This window comes from Leptodactylus fuscus, chromosome 1 (assembly GCF_031893055.1).
Source record: "Leptodactylus fuscus isolate aLepFus1 chromosome 1, aLepFus1.hap2, whole genome shotgun sequence".
In the NCBI taxonomy this organism is placed as follows: domain Eukaryota; kingdom Metazoa; phylum Chordata; class Amphibia; order Anura; family Leptodactylidae; genus Leptodactylus; species Leptodactylus fuscus.
Window position 1 is genome coordinate 285,393,629 of NC_134265.1, and position 20,373 is coordinate 285,414,001.

A 20,373-nucleotide genomic window follows, 5' to 3' on the forward strand; every position below is an offset into this window, starting at 1 on the left:
AGCACCAGGGACAGGCCAGTATATGTTGTTATTTCACTTCCCCCAGCCTAATTTATCGTGGACAACCCCTTTAAGTTCCCCCCTCTGTATACTGTACGTGAGGTGTCTAGCCATAACTGTGGGGTATAACAGGTGCGCAGTAATGTGCAGTGTTCTCCCATTACACACAGCCGCACAGATTCGCGCGCTCAATCTACAAACGGGTCACATGGTACAAGTCATGTGATGGTGACGTCCCAGTGTTCCCGCAACCGTGCTGCACAGTATAGTATAGCGGCGGGCTGATCTCTCCATTAGTAAAGTCCTAGGAGCGGCTTCTTCTCCTCACAGCTCTCAGGCCATTCCCGCTGCGCCGAGTGCCTGCTGGCAGCATGGTGAGTGTCCGGTAGAGGTAACCATGTTATTGTCCCGCGCTTATCCTGCCCAGTACAACTTCCAATCTCTATATAGTGAGGGAGTAGTATACCCAGAGTAACCAGCAGACAGAGGAAGCACACACACTGTTCTCATTGCTATGGTTCCAGCCACAATGCTCAGTCAGTGACTACTCACCTGTCAGGCTGCCTATACACATACATATTGTCTGTCACATGATATAGATTGTAAGCTCTTGTGAGCAGGGCCCTCACTCCTATTGTTTCATATGTTTATTTCTGTGTCGCATTGTAATGTCTCATATTGTCTGTTCATGTACCCTCTGATGTGGTATATGTTGGCGCCATATAAATAAAATGATTATTATTATGCGTCCGATTGCTGGTCTATACTGCTCGAACAGGGGGTGCAGTTTAGAATACCAAAAAACTCATATTTATTCCCAAAACGGCAGATATTTTATTGCCAGAAAAATGATGGCCATTGTGAGCAGTTGTTTACGGTATTATTTTATACAATTATCAGCTAAATGGCTAAAGTCTTGGAAAAACCGCGGCAGGAACGCATAGCAGTACTTCCCGCAACGCTTTGAACAGAAAGTTTGCAGAGGTTTCCTCCGCGGACTTTCTGTTACAATTATATCTACAGGAAAGCCTTCGGCATTTTCGTAGATATAATTGGCATGCTGCAATTTCCAAAACTGCGCCAGTTTTGAAAATCGCAGCAAGTCTGCGCTGCGGTTTTAAACACAAAGTGGGCATGGGATTCACATGAATCCCATTTACATTGCAGTTACTGTAAAATGTGGCGTTTCCGGCCTGTGGGGCCCCAGCCTTAGGGTGTGTTCACACGGCAGAAAATGAAGAGGAATTTCTCTTCATTTTCCGCTACCGGCATTTTCGCCACAGTCTAAGCCGTTGCAGGATGCAGTACAACGGCATCCCACTACTGATTAGGGCTGGATGAATGAGCCGAATCAGCAGGGAGTCTCAAGCTGCGGCCACCACAGCAAGATCTAGCAGGATGCTTCTTTTTTCCGTGCCCTGCTGCGATTTCTGCCTCCCATTGAAACCAATGGGAGCTGGATTCCGCGAGGAATCTGTTCCGGATTTGGGGCGAAATACGTGGCAAATTCCTCCCTATGAACACAACTTACAGTAACACGGATTACTGAACGCATTGGCAAGCGGTGTGCAATGAAAGTACATAGATTATGTCACATAGATTATGATGGGTTCCGCGTGCTTTCTGTGCGGTGTCCACACGAAACATGCCGACAGGAAAGTACTTCACGCTCTACTTTCCTGTCTGCATGACTCGTGCGGAAACCACACGGACCCCATTATAGTCTATGGAGTCCGTTTGCTTTCACTTTACACTGCTTGCCAATGTGTTTTGGTAGTCTGTTTTGGGGTCCCCATGAAGAATCCCCGAACAGATTACCAAACACAGATGTGAACCAGGCCTAAGAGAGAGGCACACTTAGCAGATACTGTCACTATCAGGCTGGGCTCACATCTGCATTGGTGTCTCCGCACCTAATCAGTTTCTGTGATCTGTCGTAAAAACTGGTTAGAACAGGTCGCTTTAAAAAAACCCAAAACATTAATTTCAATTAGTTTTTAAAACCATTCACAGGTGGAGAATTTCCACTATATTTCTGCTGTTTTGGACGGATTCAAAAGTCAGACTTGCAGCACTTTTGCTCCCCCCCCCCAAAAAAAAAAGAAAAAGGGATACATGACGGATAGCAATGTATCCTTGTTTTGTTTTTTTTTTATATTGAGGTCTGTGGCCGACACAAACAGATTACCAATAGAGTAATCTGTGAACATTTTGCTATTTATTTTTCCCCCTCTTCATTCTTCTTTGCGCGTGCTCAGAATGAAGATAAAGGAGAGAAAAAAAATGGATCTAACACAGACAGTTTTTTTTATTCTTTACTTACGCTAGGTTCACACCTGCGTTCAGCTGTCCGTTCTGTGGTTTCCGTCTTCTGCATGCCAGAAGACGGAAACCACAGACCGGGAGCGGCGGTGAGCGTTTTATGCTCTCCGCCGCGAAACCGGTTTTTTTAAATCCGGACACAGAATATTGCATGTCCGACTCTGTGTCCGGATTATAAAACCCAGTTTGCGGTGGAGAGCATAAAACGCTCACCACCGCTCACGGCCGGACATCTTTATCACCCATTCAAATGAATGGGTGAGAGAGACTCCTGCAGGTTTCCGTCTCCTGCTCTGTTTTATGCAGGAAACGGAAACCTGAAGTACGGACACCTGGGCGCAGATGTGAACGAGCCCTTACATTCATTGATGGATCCTTTAAAAAAAGACAGATTATAGTATGCACCATGTAACCCTTTGTATCTGTTATCTCATACACAAGTATTTTGATCATCCATTTGGCAGCTCCTTTCAAAACAATGCGAATAGAGGAGCATCCATTCACATAGGGTTCAGCGTTTAGCTGCTATCCCACATCTGCCATGCATGTACAGCAGATGTATTTGGGACTTTAAAGGGATTCTACCACTAAAACACATTTTTTTCTAGTTAACACGTCGGAATAGCCTTTAGCACTATGGCTGGGACCGCAATTTCGCGCATGCGCAGTACGTTCGGCAATCTTCGCCGAACAGAGCGTACTGCGCAGGCCTCCGACAGGACGCTGAAGAAGGAAGGGGAGGATACCAAAGACCATAGAGGCGGCACTGCGGTCGGTTTTCGAGCTGCAATGGGGACGCCCCCATCGCTGCGAGAGATCTAATTAGCATACCGGTACAAACCGGTATTTTGAACGAACGGCGCGGCGGAGAGCACTTCCAAAGGTAGGAGACGAATAGCCTTTCTAAAGGCTATTCCGACGTGTTAACTAGAAAAAAATGTGTTTTAGTGGTAGAATCACTTTAAACATGACTCCCTCTACAGAGATGAGTGTGTGCTATACCCGCTGGATCTCTGCTGTTTTAGGCTATAGAATTTTCAATATATAGTTCATGCTTTCATTAAAAAAAAAGCATGTGCACTGTCACTTTATTCATGTGGACACTCAGGAGAACGTGCTGTCCCCATTCTCCTGTGAATTATCACCTCTGTACGTTGTGTCTGTCAACTGTACCATCTGAATGCTCACCTGCTTTTTTTCACGGGAGATTTAACCATGACATGTGCTTGTTTGATGTGCTATGTTTTAGCGAGTCTATGGAATTATAGTGATATTAATAGAAGTTATATTTTAGGGTGTATTCACACAATGTATTTTTGCTCGTAATCTGGCATGTCTACGCCGCGGGAGCTTTTGCGGGCCGTATACGCTCCCATTGATTTCAAAATAATTGATAATTATAAAAATAAATGATTGCAAAATAGCGCCGTGTATACGATCCCGGCTCCCATTGAAATCAATGGGAGCGTATATGGCCCCCAAAAGCTCCCGCGGTGTAGACGTGCCAGATTACGAGCCAAAATACATCGTGGGAATGCACCATTATAGTGTAAGAGACTGTCTAAGCAGTGATAGGTTGTGTATACATGGTGAAACTTCTTTAACCGTATAAACATCACCACATATATACATATGTGATAATGCTGTAAAGTGCAAAACAGTGCAGCGGGTGCAGTGCAAGGGGGCACAGAGGTGCAGTTTGGTTGGCTGTGTGTAGTCTAGGCAGAGAGCAACACTGTGATTGTGAAAATATGATATTCAATGTATAATATTGTAAAGTGAGAAATCTGCTAATCCATGAAACACGTTTTTTTTTTTTTTTTGTTTTAGTCTAAGAAAAGAGGTCTTAGCGTTGATGAGAAAAGAACAAAGATGATGGAAATATTCTTTGAGACTGTAAGTTTTTATACAGTTATATTACACAATACAGTACTTTACAAACCACATTCACATTCTGCAGAAAAAGTCTCTACTGATTTGAGAACATGTAGCAGGTTTTGTAAACAGCAGAATGTCTTATCTGTCATAAATGTACAAATGCTTTATCTAGATTTCATATGTAGCAAAATGTGTCACATTCAGAATTCCAATAAAGTATGTGAAAGTGGGCTTAGGTTTAACACGCATGACTGTTTTATTTGCACAGTGACTATAACACCTACAGATTTTGTGTATGCCGCCTCATTCGCATTCATGAAAAATAGTGGTATGTTCCATTAGATGTTGTGATATTCATGTAGAATCAATGCCTTAGTATGGTGGTAGAATGAACACTGTATGATGACAGGTAGTGTCTATATCTCAGTAGTAGAAGCGTGTATTTGTAAGTCAGACTGACATCAGAGAATGTGCTATTTGTTACTAAATCTCTCCTTTGTGCTTATTCTAATAGAAAGATGTATTCCAACTGAAGGACCTAGAGAAAATTGCCCCAAAGCAGAAGGGAATAAGTAAGTTCCTGTTTACTGTTTTTATGTGTGTGGTGCCTATAAGGAGTGAGCAATGAAGAGTTGTATTTGAAGGCTGTTTTCTGAATGTCAGTTTTTCAGTAGTAAGGGCTAGAAAAAAAGAAACTTAGTTTGTGTGATTGTTTATCCCCACTTAGCTATATTCGAAAATAAATAATAAAAATAGGAAAGGTTCAGAGGGTATGTGAGTGTGCGGAAGACTATGCCACAGTGAATGCAGTACATGGTCTTACAACTTCTTTTGCAAAATTATTCGACCCCCTTGCGTTAATACTTTGTAGCACCACCTTTTGCTGCAATTACAGCTGCAAGTGTCGTTTGGGGTTTGTCTCTATCAGTTTTGCACATCGAGAGTGAAATTCTTGCCCATTCTTCCTTGCAAAACAGCTGGAGCTCAGTGAGGTTGGATTTACACTCTGTGTTTGTGAACAGCAGTTTTCAGCTCTTTCCACAGCAGATTCTTGATTGGATTCAGGTCTGGACTTTGACTTGACCATTCTAACACCTGGATACGTTTATTTGTGAACTATTGTAGATTTTGCTTTATGTTTTGGATCATTGTCTTTTTGGAAGATAAATCTCTGTCCCAGTCTCAGGTCTTTTACAGACTCCAACAGGTTTTCTTCCAGAATGGTCCTGTATTTGGCTCCATCCATCTTCCCATCAATTTTAACCATCTTCACTGTCACTGCTGAAGAAAAGCAGGCCCAAACCATGATGCTGCCACCACCATGTCTGACAGTGGAGATGGTGTGTTGAGGGTGATGAGCTGTGCTGCTTTTACGCCAAACATATCGTTTTGCATTGTGGCCAAAAAGTTTAATTTTGGTTTCATCTGAGCAGAGCACCTTCTTCCACATGTTTGATGTGTCTCCCAGGAGGCTTGTGGAAAACTTTAAATGAGACTTTTTATGGATATCTTTGAGAAATGGCTTTCTTCTTGCCACTCTTCCATAAAGGCCAGATTTGTGCAGTGTACGACTGATTGTTGTCCTATGGACAGACTCTCCCACCTCAGCTGTAGATCTCTGTAGTTCATCCAGAGTGATCATGGGCCTCTTGGCTGCATCTCTGATCAGTCTTCTCCTTGTTTGAGATGAAAGTTTAGAAGGACGGCCGGGTCTTGGTAGATTTGCACTGGTCTGATACTCCTTCCATTTCTATATGATTGCTTGCACAGTGCTCCTTGGGATGTTTAAAGATTGGGAAATCTTTTTGTATCCAAATCCGGCTTTAAGCTTCTCCACAACAGTATCTCGGACCTGTCTGGTGTCTTCCTTGGTCTTCATGATGCTCTCTGAGCTTTAGACAGAACCCTGAGCCTATCACAGAGCAGTTCATTTATACAGAGACTTGATTACACACGGGCGGACTCTATTTATCATTATCAGTCATTTAGGACAACATTGGATTATTCAGAGATCCTCACTGAACTGAACGGAGTGAGTTTGTGGCACTGAAAGTAAAAAGGCCGAATAATTTTGCACGCCCCACTTTTCAGTTTTTTAGTTGTTAAATTTTTTTAAAATGTCCAATAAATTTTGTTCCACTTCACAATTGTGTCCCACTTATTGTTGATTCTTCCCAAACAAATTAAAATTTGATATCTTTATGTTTGAAGCCTGAAATGTGGCAAAAGGTTGAAAAGTTCAAGGGGGCCGAATACTGTAAGTAAGATATGATAGACCACCTATATCGATGATCACATTTTAATACCTTTGCAAATTGATTCTTTAGGACAAAATAGCACTACCGTATTTTACGGACTATAAGGCGCACTGGACTATAAGCCGCATTGCCCATGAGCGCCTTATAGTCCGTCTCGGTTCATATATAAGGCGCACCAGACTATAAGCCGCAGTCCGGTGCGCATTATATGTTATTGAAAGCGGCGGCAGGCAGACTTTGCCAGCGGCCGCTTAACCCCCCGCGTGCCAGCCGCTTCTATTGGAAGCGCTCGGCAGGCGAGGAGGGGCTCTATCAGCAAAATCATGCTGATAGAGCCCAACCGTAAAAGTTAGATTAAACTACCCCCCCCCCCCCCCCCCCCATTTTAAAATAAAAGCCTGAAACAGAATGTGAAACTTACCGAGCGGTGCAGGGTGGGCGGGCATTCAGGCCTCCTCTTCCTCCGATGTTCCGTCCTCCTCCTCCGCCGCTCGCTAACTGATAATGGCCTGGGCGCATGCGCAGTAGTAGAAGCATTATGATATTGCGCATGCGCCCAGGCCATTAGTTCGCGAGCACCGGAGGAAGTGGTCAGGACATCGGAGGAAGAGGAGGCCTGAATGCCCGCCCGCCCGCCCTGCACCGCTCGGTAAGTTTCACGTTCTGTTTCAGGCCGGCGTGACAGCAGGGCTGCCGGACACTTCCCATTCATTTCTATGGGAGCCGGCATGCGAGCGCTCCCCATAGAAATGAATGGACTGCTTTTTTCCATTCATTTCTATGGGGAGCGCTCGCATGTCGGCTCCCATAGAAATGAATGGGAAGTGTCTGTCCATTCATTTCTATGGGGAGCGCTCGCATGCCGGCTCCCATAGAAATGAATGGGAAGTGTCCGGCAGCCCTGCTGTAACGTACGGCGTTCCGTAGTGTGAATGCACCCTTACGGTGCCTTTTATGTATGTATGGAAGCGGCACGCAGACTTTGCCGCCGCTTCCATCCATATATAAGGCGGACCGGAATATAAGCCGCACTTACGATTTCTGAGGAAATCGTAGGTTTTTATGTGCGCCTTATAGTCCGGAAAATACGGTACTAGTCTAACATAACAGGAGTTCAATATTAAATCAGAATATAGGATCTGCATTCTGAGACACATTTACAGTTTACATAAAGTTTACATAAACTCCACCCATGTCATAAAATTGTACGTAAAAATATGACTCTTCCTGTGAAAAACACACCCACTTCCAGCTACTTTAATGGAAAAGTAATAAAGTTATGCCATTTGGAATGTTGTGACATAAAATCTGGTGTTATTGTGCAAAAGTAGAAAAACCTAAAACTATACACAATGTATATACTCCTTGCTGTGCTAATACTTGACCTATAGAATAAGGGTAATAAGGCAACTTATTTATTCTTCTTGGTGAACAGTGGAAATGTAAAAGATAAAAGCATTGGTGGAGTAAAGGTTAACCCCTTAAGGACCAAGCCATTTTTTGGTTTCGCATTTTCGTTTTTCCCTCCTCACATTTCAAGAGCCATAACTTTTTCATTTTTCAGTTCACAGAGTCACATGATAGCTTATTGTTTGCGGGACAAATTGTACTTTGTAATGGCACCATTCAATATGCTGTGCAATGTACTGGGAAGCTGGAAAAAAATTCAGAATGAGGCGCAATTGGAGAAAAAATGCATTTGCGCCATTTTCTTATGGGTTTAATTTTTACAGCATTCACTGTTTGGTACAAATGACATGTTACCTGTGTTCTACGTGTCAGTACAAACGCGGTGATACCAAATTTATATAGTATTTGAAATTTTTTGATACTTTTAAAAAAATGATAAACTTTGCAAAATAGAAAAAAAAAATTGTGTCATCATGTTCTAACACCTGTAACTTTTTCATATTTCCATGTATGGAGCTGGTTGTGGTGTCTTTTTATGCGGGACAAGATGACGTTTCTATTGATACCATTTGGGGAAAGATCCGATGGTTTGATCACTTTTTATTCATTTTTTTATAGGAGGCAAAATGTTGAAAAAAAACGCTTTTTGGCTGTTTTTATTTTTTTTGCCGCTACGCCGTTCGCAGTACGGGATAAATGTTTTAATATTCTAATAGTTCAGGCATTTTGGAGCGCAGGGATACCTAATATGTTTATGTTTAATGTTCTTTAATTACTTTTATAGCTGATCTAGGGAAAGGGGGGTGATTTGAACTTTTATATTTTTTTTATTTTTTTAATACTTTTAAAAACTTTTTTTTTTTCTTCTGTTACATTTATGATCAGACCCCTTAGGTACCTTGAAACCTAGGGAGTCTGATCGCTCATACTATTCACTGCAATACTACAGTATTGCAGTGAATAGGAAAATCGCAGCACTTCTATTAGACGATGCCTCTGGCATCGTCTAATAGATCTAGTGCAGAGACAAGCCTGGAAGCCTTCAATAGGCTTCCGGCTGTCATAGCAACCGATCACCGCCCTCTTGTGACGTTCAGGAGGGCGGCGATCGGCAAAACATGGCGGCGCCCGTGCCGCCGGCGCCGTTTACACACTGCGGTCACGTTTGACCGCAGTGTGTAAAGGGTTAACAGCAGCGATAGGCTCGGGCACCGACCGCTGCTGTTAGTGGCAGGTCCTGGCTGTATTATACAGCCGGCATCTGCCGTGTATGGAGCGAGCTCAGCGTGTGAGCTCGCTCCATACATCCCCATGCGACCCATGACGTACAGTTACGTCAAGGGTCGCTAAGGGGTTAATTAAAAAGTGATATGGACTCCAAAATAGTACCATTAAAAATTCAACTCCTCCTGAAAGGTACAAGCCATCTTACTACTATGATGAAAGAAAGGTAAAAAATTTGTCTTAGTAGAGGGATGTAAAAACTACACAAATCCTGTTTTCATTACAACCAAAGTAAACTTTTCTTTAAGGGGCCAAAGTTCAGGGAATGATGGCGCTAGAAAAACAATTCATCTGTGCTGGAGTCAGTGGAGCCTATTGAAGGATATAAAGAGCTTGAGTTGTAGGTGGGGAAAGAGGACTTCTTTAAAGAGGACCTTTCATCACCTCCACCAATTCAAGTTCAATTCCAAAAACCTGGAGGACCCATTATAGTCTATGGCGTCCACAGGTGACCTCTTTTTAAGCAGACAGGTTCTCCGTATTTCAGTCCTCATGTGGACCCAAACAATGGAGCCCCAGACACTAGTGTCAACCTACCATCAATAGTATATTAGACTCCAAAACTAACAGCATCTATTGCTGGGGAACAGTGAGGTTAAAGAAAAAATTCCACCAGTGCTGGAATCCGTGAATCCGCAGCTATTAAGTAATGTAAAGAGCTGGATTTGTTAGAGTTGGTGAATGGTTCTCTTTAAAGAGGACCTTTCATGTCCTCGGGCACATGTGGTTTTACGTACTGCTAAAAAACCGACATTGCGCTGAATTCAAATGTTGAAGACCGCTTACAAGGATGACGCTATGTGTCAAGCTCAAGTTTACTCGTAGTTCACCCGCTTTAAAAATCGTGAAATGTCAATTGATGATCAACCGCATTCTGGACGTCCGTCAACTTCCCGAACGGACGAAAGTGTCCAAAAAATCAACGAGCTCGTGTGTGAAGATCGATGACGAACCATTGAGGAACTCGAAGAGTTGTCTGGAGTGAGATGGAGCTCGATTCAGCGCATTTTATCGGAGGATTTGGGCATGTCACGGGTTGCTGCAAAGTTTGTGCCGCGACTCTTGACTGATCAACAGAAAGAGCGTCGTATCGAAACATGCTGTGCCATGAAAGAACATGCCGAAACCGACCCAGAAGTTTTTTTCTAAAATTATTACGGGAGATGAGTCTTGATGCTATGCTTATGACCCAGAAACCAAACAACAATTAAGCCACTGAAAGACGCCATCCTCGCCCCGTGCCAAAAAGGCTCGTCAAGTGAAGTCCAATGTGAAGACAATGGTCATTTGTTTTTTCGATGCAAAAGGTATTGTGCGTTCAGAGTTTGTTCCAACAGGTCACACCATCAACCAGGTTTTCTACTTGGGGTTTTTCAAGAGGTTGCACAACAGTGTGTGGTGAAAAAGGCTCAAAATGTGGCAGTCTGGTGATTGGTTTTTCCACCACGACAATGCCCCAAGCCCACACCGCCATCTCGGTGACCACCCACCCTATTCCCCCGATATGGCTCCCAGTGACTTCTTTTTATTCCCACGAATGAAGAGGAACCTCAAGGGGAAGCGTTTTGGCGACGTGGAGGAAGTGAAGAGGAAAACAACGGAGGCGCTTGCACACATCAAAGTAGATGAGTTAAAAAAATGTTTTCAACAATGGCAGACGAGATTTGACAAGTGTATTGCCGCTAAAAGAGAGTACTTTGAAGGAGATTGAAGGAATTTTGTACAAAAAAATAAATACACGCTTCAAAAACAACTTTTCTAGAAACTTTTGGGTACCCCCTCATATAAGTGTGCAAATGTGAGGGAATTATTCAATTTCTTTCGACTCAATTGTAGTCATAGACGTTCTGAATGAGATTATTAATTAGGGACAAAGAGAATAATTTATTATGAGAGACTACTTTTTGTTCCCTCTTATTACAATTTTGTGACAATTTAAATTTGGCAGTGACTGGGTTGCTAATTTAGTTATATACACCTGCAATGTCTTTAGTGAATATAAATTAAAAGTAATTTTATGGAAATTGATATTGGACCTTAGTCCTAGTATAAATAAGTTGCTTGCTTGCTGTACCATGCAACTGGTTTTGTTGCTGTTTGCAGCCCCCAGATACTGTTAGTGCCTGCAGCCAGCCACCTCTAATTTTGATGGGTTCCTTGGGGACTCTGAAATCTGCCTCAAGGCAGGTATGCGGCTGTAAGAGTATGGCCATTTGGAAGCTTAGTGCACCCTAGCTCATTATGATACAGTTCCATTCACACAGCCATGTTCATTGCCGGGTCATTCCGTGTCAAGTGAACCAATGATTTTTCCCTCTATATTTTTAATTCTTTTGAGATTTTGTTATTTGGTAATAGTGTGTCAGAGAATGCAAAATGTGAAGAAAAAAAAATTCTAGAAATTTTTTTGGATTTTTAATTGATTTTCAAAGTTCAGAAAAAGTGAGAATTTCTGTGTTGCCTGCCTTTACATTTCTCCTCATAACTTAGGCTAGAAAAAAGATAGAGAAACAAAATAAACGCCATTCTACTCAGAACTATACAGGCTTTCACCAAATATGTCACAAGAGTATCTTTGTTAATATTTTACCGATGTGAACGCAAACGCAAAAATTTAAAACGCATTTCCAAAAAAAAACGTTTTATTTAAAAATTTCAAAAAATGCACATGGGCCTGCTATGCCCTTAGCCACATCTGTACCAAAATTCAAGTTGGGATCGCGATGGGATAATATTTTAAAATATAACTATTACAGTGTTATTCCGAAAATCTTGAATTCAGATATGTTCAGCCTGTGGACAGTGACGTCCATGAAGTGGTAGAAGGCGGCACAAGATTGGCAATGGATGACATAACTGGTTATGTGACCTGTGAATATGATCGGCGCTGGTGGCTGGCTACTGTACTCTCCAAAGATTGTGAAAATAAAGACATAAAATTGACTTTTTTGCATCCTTCTGGTCCAGCACCATCCTTTGTGTATCCAAGAAAACCAGACATTTTACAAGTCAACAAAAATCAGATATTAACTCAGGTGGAGCCTAACACCATGACAGGCCGTACACACTCTTTGACACAAAAGGAAATGGCCATTGCTAGTAAGCGCTTATGGACAAGATGACATTTCACTCACTAGAAAGGACAAATTTATGATAAAAGGCCAGTAGTTTAAAAATGTCCTATTAATTGTTTGATTAGTTCATATTTTATAGAATGAGGATTTATCTCATTATAATTCTTTATGGTGGCAGAAAGTTGAATAAAATGGAAATATAAAGTGCAATATGTTGTAGATGGGGAAAATTTAAAAAGGCATACACGTCCATAAGCTACTTTATAGCATTTCTTAGTGTATTGCATGTTGCTAACAGAATAATTATTTGTGACAGCTTCCATGTCAGTGAAGGATGTCCTGCAAAGCCTGGTCGATGACGCAATGGTAGATTCAGAGCGTATTGGAACTTCCAATTATTTTTGGGCCTTTCCAAGTAAGGCTCTTCATGCACGAAAGAGAAAACTGGAGACCTTAGAAAGCCAGGTAATTCTGTCTGTCACATATGCTTCATAGTATGCTGCATTATTTTGTACATGAAATTACTGGCTGTTTAGTTGGGTACTCACTGCATGTATCGGTACATAACTTACAGAGGCTGTACAGCTACTAAAACTACAAAACGTTCCAAATAATAATATAATATAATGTGCACAGATGCCAAACACGGTGTAACACGGCGCTGATTCTGACACGTAAACTCGTGTCAGAATCAAGCGCTGCAAAACAGAATCCCATTGAGTTCAATGGGTTCCATCTTACGCGCACTACACATTGAAATCAATGGGAGGACTTTTAACTCATTGATTTCAATGTGTTATGCACATTAAACGGAACCCATTGAAGTCGATGGGATTCTGTTTTGAAGCGCTGATTCTGACATGAGTTTACGTGTCAGAATCAACGCCGCGTTATGTCGTGTGCACGGGCCCTAAAGTTTACCTCTGAAAGCTTCTGTACGGAAGACAAAATGCATCCTATTATCCGACATGATTCCCTTCTTACTTTGGTACTGTACACCCTATTATGTAAACTTGTGTATAACTTTCTACATAACCATGGGTGGCAAGGACTGAAGAACAATTACTATGTGGAAACACATTTTCTAGCACAGTGGGGCAAACGTAATCATATGTATCATACGCCAGTCTTAATAAACGGCCCAACTGGTGCAAAAACCTTGATATTTATGAAGATGCTGCAGTTTGCTGACCCTGCACCAGAATGGAAATCTAGGTCAGGTAGGGATCAGCTGGGCCAAGGCGTGTCACAGATCTTAAGGCTCATTTTTGGAAAAATATAGGGTCAAACGTGCGCTGCAATATCATCCTTCTACGCCATGCGAATGATGAATTTTCCTTGCTGTTTCTTTTAGTATGCACAAAGTGAATGTAATGTTAAAAATAAATCAAAGATCTTTTTTTCTTGTTTATTTTTACCAACAAAACCCCCCCATAATATGCAACAATATATATAAGACACAGGTTTTAGCTTTCAAGGTTTAACTATGGTAAGGGCTTATAAGGTCTTTACTAATGGAACGTATAAATTGACTAAAATTTGAAGCGGAAGACATATACCACAGGTTAGATGTCCTTTAGTGTATATGCCTGGATTATAACACTGTTACAGATGTTTATTGTTAGAGCACTGTCTGCAACATAGCATGTCACACCAATGAAGGCTGTATAGCTTTTGTACAGCACAAAAACCTATCCTAGTGACGTTACCTATGCATGATCACATGTATCTACCAGTAAGCAAGTCTTATGACCACTAGAGGGTGATCTATACCGTAAAGTTTCTCTAAGATACTTTCAATTTAACAGCAGTATCTTAGAACGAAACCAAACTAAGTAAGTTAGTGGCAAGAGGTTTACCTTATATGGAAGCGTTCTTGGAGGTTATTTAAAGCAACGCTATATATCATATCCATTTTTAAGAAAATATAATGAATATTTTAAAGGTTATTGGTGAACATAAAACCATTTTACTCTTAGCAGAACAGGAAGGTGTAGACTATTACTTGTGCATCACACAAATTATAAATGCATTTGTAAAAACAGAAACCTTTACTGAAAATAATAGTTTTTTTAACTAGCATTATAGGCTGTCTATCACTAATAACCACTAATAGCTGTGGCATAGATGCGCAGTGGTATAGTCAACATACCTTGTGTTTGTCAAAATGCAATCTTGTTTTTTGAGAAAATCATCTTTTAGGCCCCACGTGCAGAAACACAGCTTTTTTTGTTGCAGATTTTTCAGAGATTTTTTTTTTTTTTTTTTTTTTTTTTTTGGAGCCAAAGCCAGGAATGGATTGAGCAGAAGGGAAAAGTATAAGAACATCTTTTATATTTCCCATTACTTTTGTAGCCATTCTTGGCTTTGGCTGAAAAAAAAAAAAAAAAAACCGCAGCAAACTCTGCAACAGAAAAAGCTGTGTTCCCTTAACATGGGACTGTAGCCTTAAAGGCTTATTCACATGGTTGTGTACCAGCTGTATTTCCTGGATTGATCACAGCTGTATGAATGGAACTTGCACATCTACCCCATGCACTGTGCTTTCAAATTGGGGGGGGGGGGGCAATATTCTTGAGACACGTGGGTCCCAAAATTGGTCACACCTGAAACCTGTGCTAGTGTCCTTGCATAAGTAACGTTAAAGAGGTTTATTCAAGACTTATAAATTGATGACCTATCCCTAGGATAGGTCATCAACTGAAGATAAGCCAGGGTCTGACACCCAGTACTACCGCAGATCAGCTCTCTAAGCTCTCACTTCACAGGCCATGTGACTTTATGTTTTTCATTCACTTAGCCTGATTGAAGCTTTGTCCCAGTCAAGTGAGTAAGTTGAGCAGTGATACCACGCAAAGATGCTATGCAAATTTACACAGTTGTTTTTGGCTTTCTCTTAAGGGGCCGCAGTTCTCACACAAAAATGGTGATTTCATCAATCATTTGATCAGCAGTGGTGTTGGACCCCCACGGAACTTCAGATAATGACCTATCTTAGACTTGGTTCACATCTGCGTTCAAGGATTCTGTTCTCCTCTCCGCATTTTTTGTGTGGAAACAGAGCGGAAACCACACGGACCACTGTGGGTTTCCTAAGGTAATCGCTTTTTTATGCAGATTAGGTTTCCATTCAGGGGATCTTCAAGCGGACCGCCCGAATGGAAACCCACATGCAGATGTGAATCAAGCCTTAACTTGTTAAGAACGGAACCTAGTTTGATTTTAAAATGCCATATTTGTGTATTAATAAATTTTGTAATATACTTTATTAACAGATTTTGTCTCTATGAATTCGTGCATCTCTCTATTCTTCCCCTTGCTTCTGTATTGAGAGCTGTTCCTGCCTGTCACTTAGTATGGGCTTGGTGTAGGAGTCGGCAACCCCCGGCATGCGAGCCAAGAGTGGCACTCGAGCCTTATTTCCCTGGCACGGCAGCCCAAATCCTCACCCAGTAGTTTTGTTCAGAGCAAACAGGACTGAAATGAAACTGCTATTATACTGTAGGGTCTCTTCAGACCCACCCCAGAGTATAATAAGCAGAGCCCTAGGGAACCTCGCTGCGCTCCGCGGTGGCTCTGTGCTTTGCATGTGCCTTGGCCTGAAGTTAAAAAAATGCTGACTGGGCCTCAGGGGTCATGTCCGGTGTCATTACGCATAATGATGCAATCAGCGGTTGCTGACTATTGTCAGAAGCGCTTGCAGAACACCGCTGCAGAGGAGATTAGGGAAGGTGAGTAACATTTTTTTTTTTTTTTTTATGTTTGATCCCCTTCCCTAGGGCTTCTGCTTATTGATACTCTGGGGAAGAGACGCCACAGTGTAATAATGGCAAGTGTCTGGCACAAATTGGAATATTATAAAAGTTAGAATACATAATACCGTGTACAGGGACCACTATGGGACATATACCATGTGCAAGGGCCACTATGAGATATAATACTGTGTGCAGGGGCCGATACGGGACATAATAACAAGTACAAGGTCCACTATAGGATATAATACAGTGTTCAGGAGGCGATATGGGACATAACATGTTCAGGGGCCACTATAGGACATAATACTGTGTGCAGGGGACACTATGGGATATAGTACCGCGTGCAGGGGCCACTATGGGATATAGTACCGTATGCAGGACACATACATTTACCACTAGTTGGGGGCAGCACATGGACTTTCATTGCTTATAAACAGAAAGTATATGTGCGTCCCATGAAATAACAGTAAACATATGTGTCTTAAAGCATCTGATGGTAGCATTTCTGTGTTATGGTTTGTGGTATAGAGTATGGAGGTTGTATAAAATGTACAGAAAATGAAGGTAAGGGAGGGTCACTTCAAACAGTTATATCTTGGGCATTATAAAACATAGAAACTTGCTTTTGGTGTCCTATGAAAGAGGAAATTCTAAGTGCAGTGCTATCTAAATTTTATTTTAAGAGATATCCCTGGTTGAAAACACATTCAGGATTAGAATATTTGCAGCTGCATACTATATATGATATAAATATCTCAATCCTGACTCTGTTTTCAATCAGTGATATAGATATTACTGGAACCTTATTTATTACAAACTTTATTAATGACACACATACTGCCAGAAAATCTAAATTTGTCCGAAAGTTTAGTTACGCTTTAAAGGGATTCTACCACTAAAACACATAAGGCTATTCGTCTCTTACCTTTGGATGGGCTCTCCGCTGCGCCGTTCGTTCAAAATACCGGTTTGTACCGGTATGCTAATGAGTTCTCTCGCAGCGATGGGGGCGTCTCCATTGCAGCTCGAAAACCTGATCGCAGCGCTGCCTCTATGGTCTTCTGTATCCTCCCCTTGCTTCTTCAGCGTCTCTGTCGGAGGCCTGCGCAGTACGCTCTGTTCGGCGAAGATTGCCGAACGTACTGCGCATGCGTGAAATTGCGGTCCCAGCCATAGTGCGGGCACTGCAATTTTGCGCATGCGCAGTATGTTCGGCAATCTTCGCCGAACAGAGCGTACTGCGCAGGCCTCCGACAGAGACGCTGAAGAAGCAAGGGGAGGATACAGAAGACCATAGAGGCGGCGCTGCGGTCGGTTTTCGAGCTGCAATGGGGACGCCCCCATTGCTTCTCCTGCGATGGGGATGCCCCCATCGCTGTGAGAGAACTCATTAGCATACCGGTACAAACCGGTATTTTGAACGAACGGCGCGGCAGAGAGCCCATCCAAAGATAAGAGACGAATAGCCTTTCTAAAGGCTATTCCGACGTGTTAACTAGAAAAAAATGTGTTTTAGTGGTAGAATCCCTTTAAGGACATGGATCTATAAAAGATGGGAACCTAGCCTATAAGATGTCTTACAAACACATTCAAAGCATATGTAATGTAGTGCCTAGACTCTCTCATATCTTTAAATTGAGTCCTCAAACTTTTCCTGCACTGTATGTTAATGACCTGAATTGAGTATGTTGAGAATCTAAATGTCAGTCACAGATATGGGGTACGGTTAGCGCTGAAGCCAGTACACCCAGCGGCCTCAACCTGGGTCATCAACAAACTGCGTGGGAAAAGTTTGGGGATGCCATTTTTAGGTATCGGGGGCCTAGGCGCATTACATATGACAGGGTGACAGGTTCTCGATAAAGTAGTGCTCTTTGCACATAACTTTATGTGTAAACTGTATTTTATTGAAAATTTTACAACAAAATAAAAGGAACAAACATGTAAAACCACAATGTATAGCAATAACGCAAAATGAGGACCAACCATGGGCAGGTCTAAGAGCGCAAAAACAACCACACAATGCCCAAAATGGGCCAAAAAAGACAAACATGCACCATGAGCATACAACACCAAACCACACAGAAGGTGCTACCACAGGCACAACACGGCCCCAAGGGCAGGACCAACAAAACACACAACCAAAGAGGGACAAAACACCACAAGGACGGAAACACAGGGGGAGAAAGAAAACCGCAAATGACATAGAAGCAAGAAGACACCAAGAGAGACCCCAAGAAGGAAGAAACCAGAAAAGTTAGGGGAAAAGAGAAGAAAACTCCGAAGAATCCTGAAATATGATCCACGGCCGCCAGAGGGACTCAAATTTAGACGAGTCCACTAGGTCCTCCGCAACTATAGCCTCCATCCTCCTAATGAGGAGAAATTCGTGAAGCCACTCTGATAAGGAGGGAACTACTGCGCTGCGCCAATGGCGTGGAATGACCGTTTGCACATAACTTTATGTTGCTAAATCTGCTCCTATGAATTGTTGATGTGTCATTGACCAGTGTGTTTTCTGCCATTCAACTTACTGAACCGCCGGAGAAGTTGCTCTTTATTTACTTTCATCCCTGCTTAGATATGTAAATGATTACCGTACATAGTCTGTATCTATGGCTTGTGTTTGGTTACCCCTGATTTATCGCCTCTGTGAAAGTCTGCTTGTACTGGTGGAATGACATTTTCTAATGTAAAGTTCCTTCATATATTTTTAGCTCTCCGGTGAAAGTGTTTTAAACGTTTTTGGACGGCAGCCTGAAAGCTACCAATGCCTTAGGCATTAACGCTTAGCTCAGTCTATGCTATTGCCTTACACTAATCCACGGCTTGTTGACCTTCTATGATTTAGACACTGTGACCTATGAATCCACCGCTAAACTGTTTAAAAACATTGCAGTCATTCCTGTCTTTAGTAAGAAGAATAAATTATATCACTAGTCAGCACTAAATATAAAACTTAACAATTGGAAACTTTATGTAACACATAACCTGAACCTATACTGACTATATAGTAAAGTCATAGGGTCTAATAAAGACACAAAAATGTGACCCTGTGTTTATGTATTTGTTCAGGTCTTTGTCAGCATTTTTGTGTTTTTCATTAGTCTTTTCTCTTGTGATACAGAGACAAAATACATATAAAATCTGGATACAATATGTAGATATAAAGATATAGTGCATAAAGCACCCCCTACACATTAGATTGTTGTCTGGATCTGCCGAATTCATTGGTACTGACCATGGTTTTGGAATGTGACTATGTAAAAATTGCAGCATCTTTAAAGGGGTTGTGCAGGTAAAACTGGACAACCCTTTTAATGTTTAAATCAGCTATAGGCAGTGGGGAAAAAATGCATAATGGCTACTCTCCACGGGATCCTGAGCCAAGTAAGTATGCACTCATTGAACTAAGGGAAGTTTTGTAGCTGGGCACTCTGAATGGAGCACATGTAGAAGATTTGAAGTCAGCCTTATGTAGAGCTCTAAGGCAATATGCTACAAAAAAATTACGTAATGATTAAGAGTTTCTAAAACCTCCCCTTGTGTACAGCTGACGCCGTCCTTCGTTGGCCCCCTTCATCCTCTGGGACCCTCATTCTGGTTTCTCGTCTCTCACCGGACCTTCCAGTGCATCATCAAGGAGAGGCCCACCCTCTCCTTGAGTTTCCTGTGCCCCAAGACTCCTCCTAGCCTTTCTTAATGACCCAGGGGAGGTCCTTTTCTCTTCTACTTATCAGGGGATGCACAGGGGCAGCTTTTTTGCAAAGGCCTTTCTACTGGATGTCTCCGCTCAACAACTGCATGGTTTTAGTATCCCCGTCCTCCCTTCAGACCATTTCTAGGGCTTTAATTTCAACTTGTTCACCATCCCCTAGAACAGTGGTTCTTAACCAGGGTTCGATCGAACCCTAGGCCCTATGCAGGGTTCATTTTGTGTACCAGTAAAAAAACATATACCTATGTCTTGAGTTTGGAAAAAAATCATATTTGATTTATCACTAAAGAAGGGTTCGGTGAATGTGCATATGAAACTGGTGGGTTCGGTACCTCAAATAAGGTTAAGAACCACTGCCCTAGAAGGATGGCTTTCCTCACTCCATCCTGGACCTGAAGTAGCTCAACTGGTTTGTCCGTGTCCGCAAGTTCTGCATGGAGTCCCTAAGGTCGATGATGGTATCCCTGGAGACCGGCATATATCCACATTCCTATCGCGCTGTGCCATCAGTGCTTTCTTTGTTTTGCGTTGGGTTTGTGTAATGTTCAGTTTTTTGCACTTCTCTTCAGGCTGCCATCCAGGTATGGAGTCCCTTTATGGCTATCCTCTGCTTCAGAAAAATCAACATGATTGTTTACTTGGACAACCTCCTGGTGAAAGCCCCCTCCAAAATG

At 42.1% G+C, this 20,373-nt stretch overlaps 1 protein-coding gene across 1 annotated transcript in view; it reads left to right on the forward strand.

Moving 5' to 3' along the window:
• Positions 1-251: 251 nt before the first annotated feature.
• Positions 252-20,373, forward strand: part of MND1 (meiotic nuclear divisions 1) — a 66,210-nt gene continuing 46,088 nt past the window's right edge. Inside the window, exons 1-4 of the mRNA XM_075257806.1 lie at positions 252-374; positions 4,153-4,218; positions 4,715-4,772; positions 12,543-12,691. Coding sequence (XP_075113907.1) covers positions 372-374; positions 4,153-4,218; positions 4,715-4,772; positions 12,543-12,691 — 276 coding nt within the window. The 5' untranslated portion in view covers positions 252-371. The remainder of the gene's footprint in view (positions 375-4,152; positions 4,219-4,714; positions 4,773-12,542; positions 12,692-20,373) is intronic.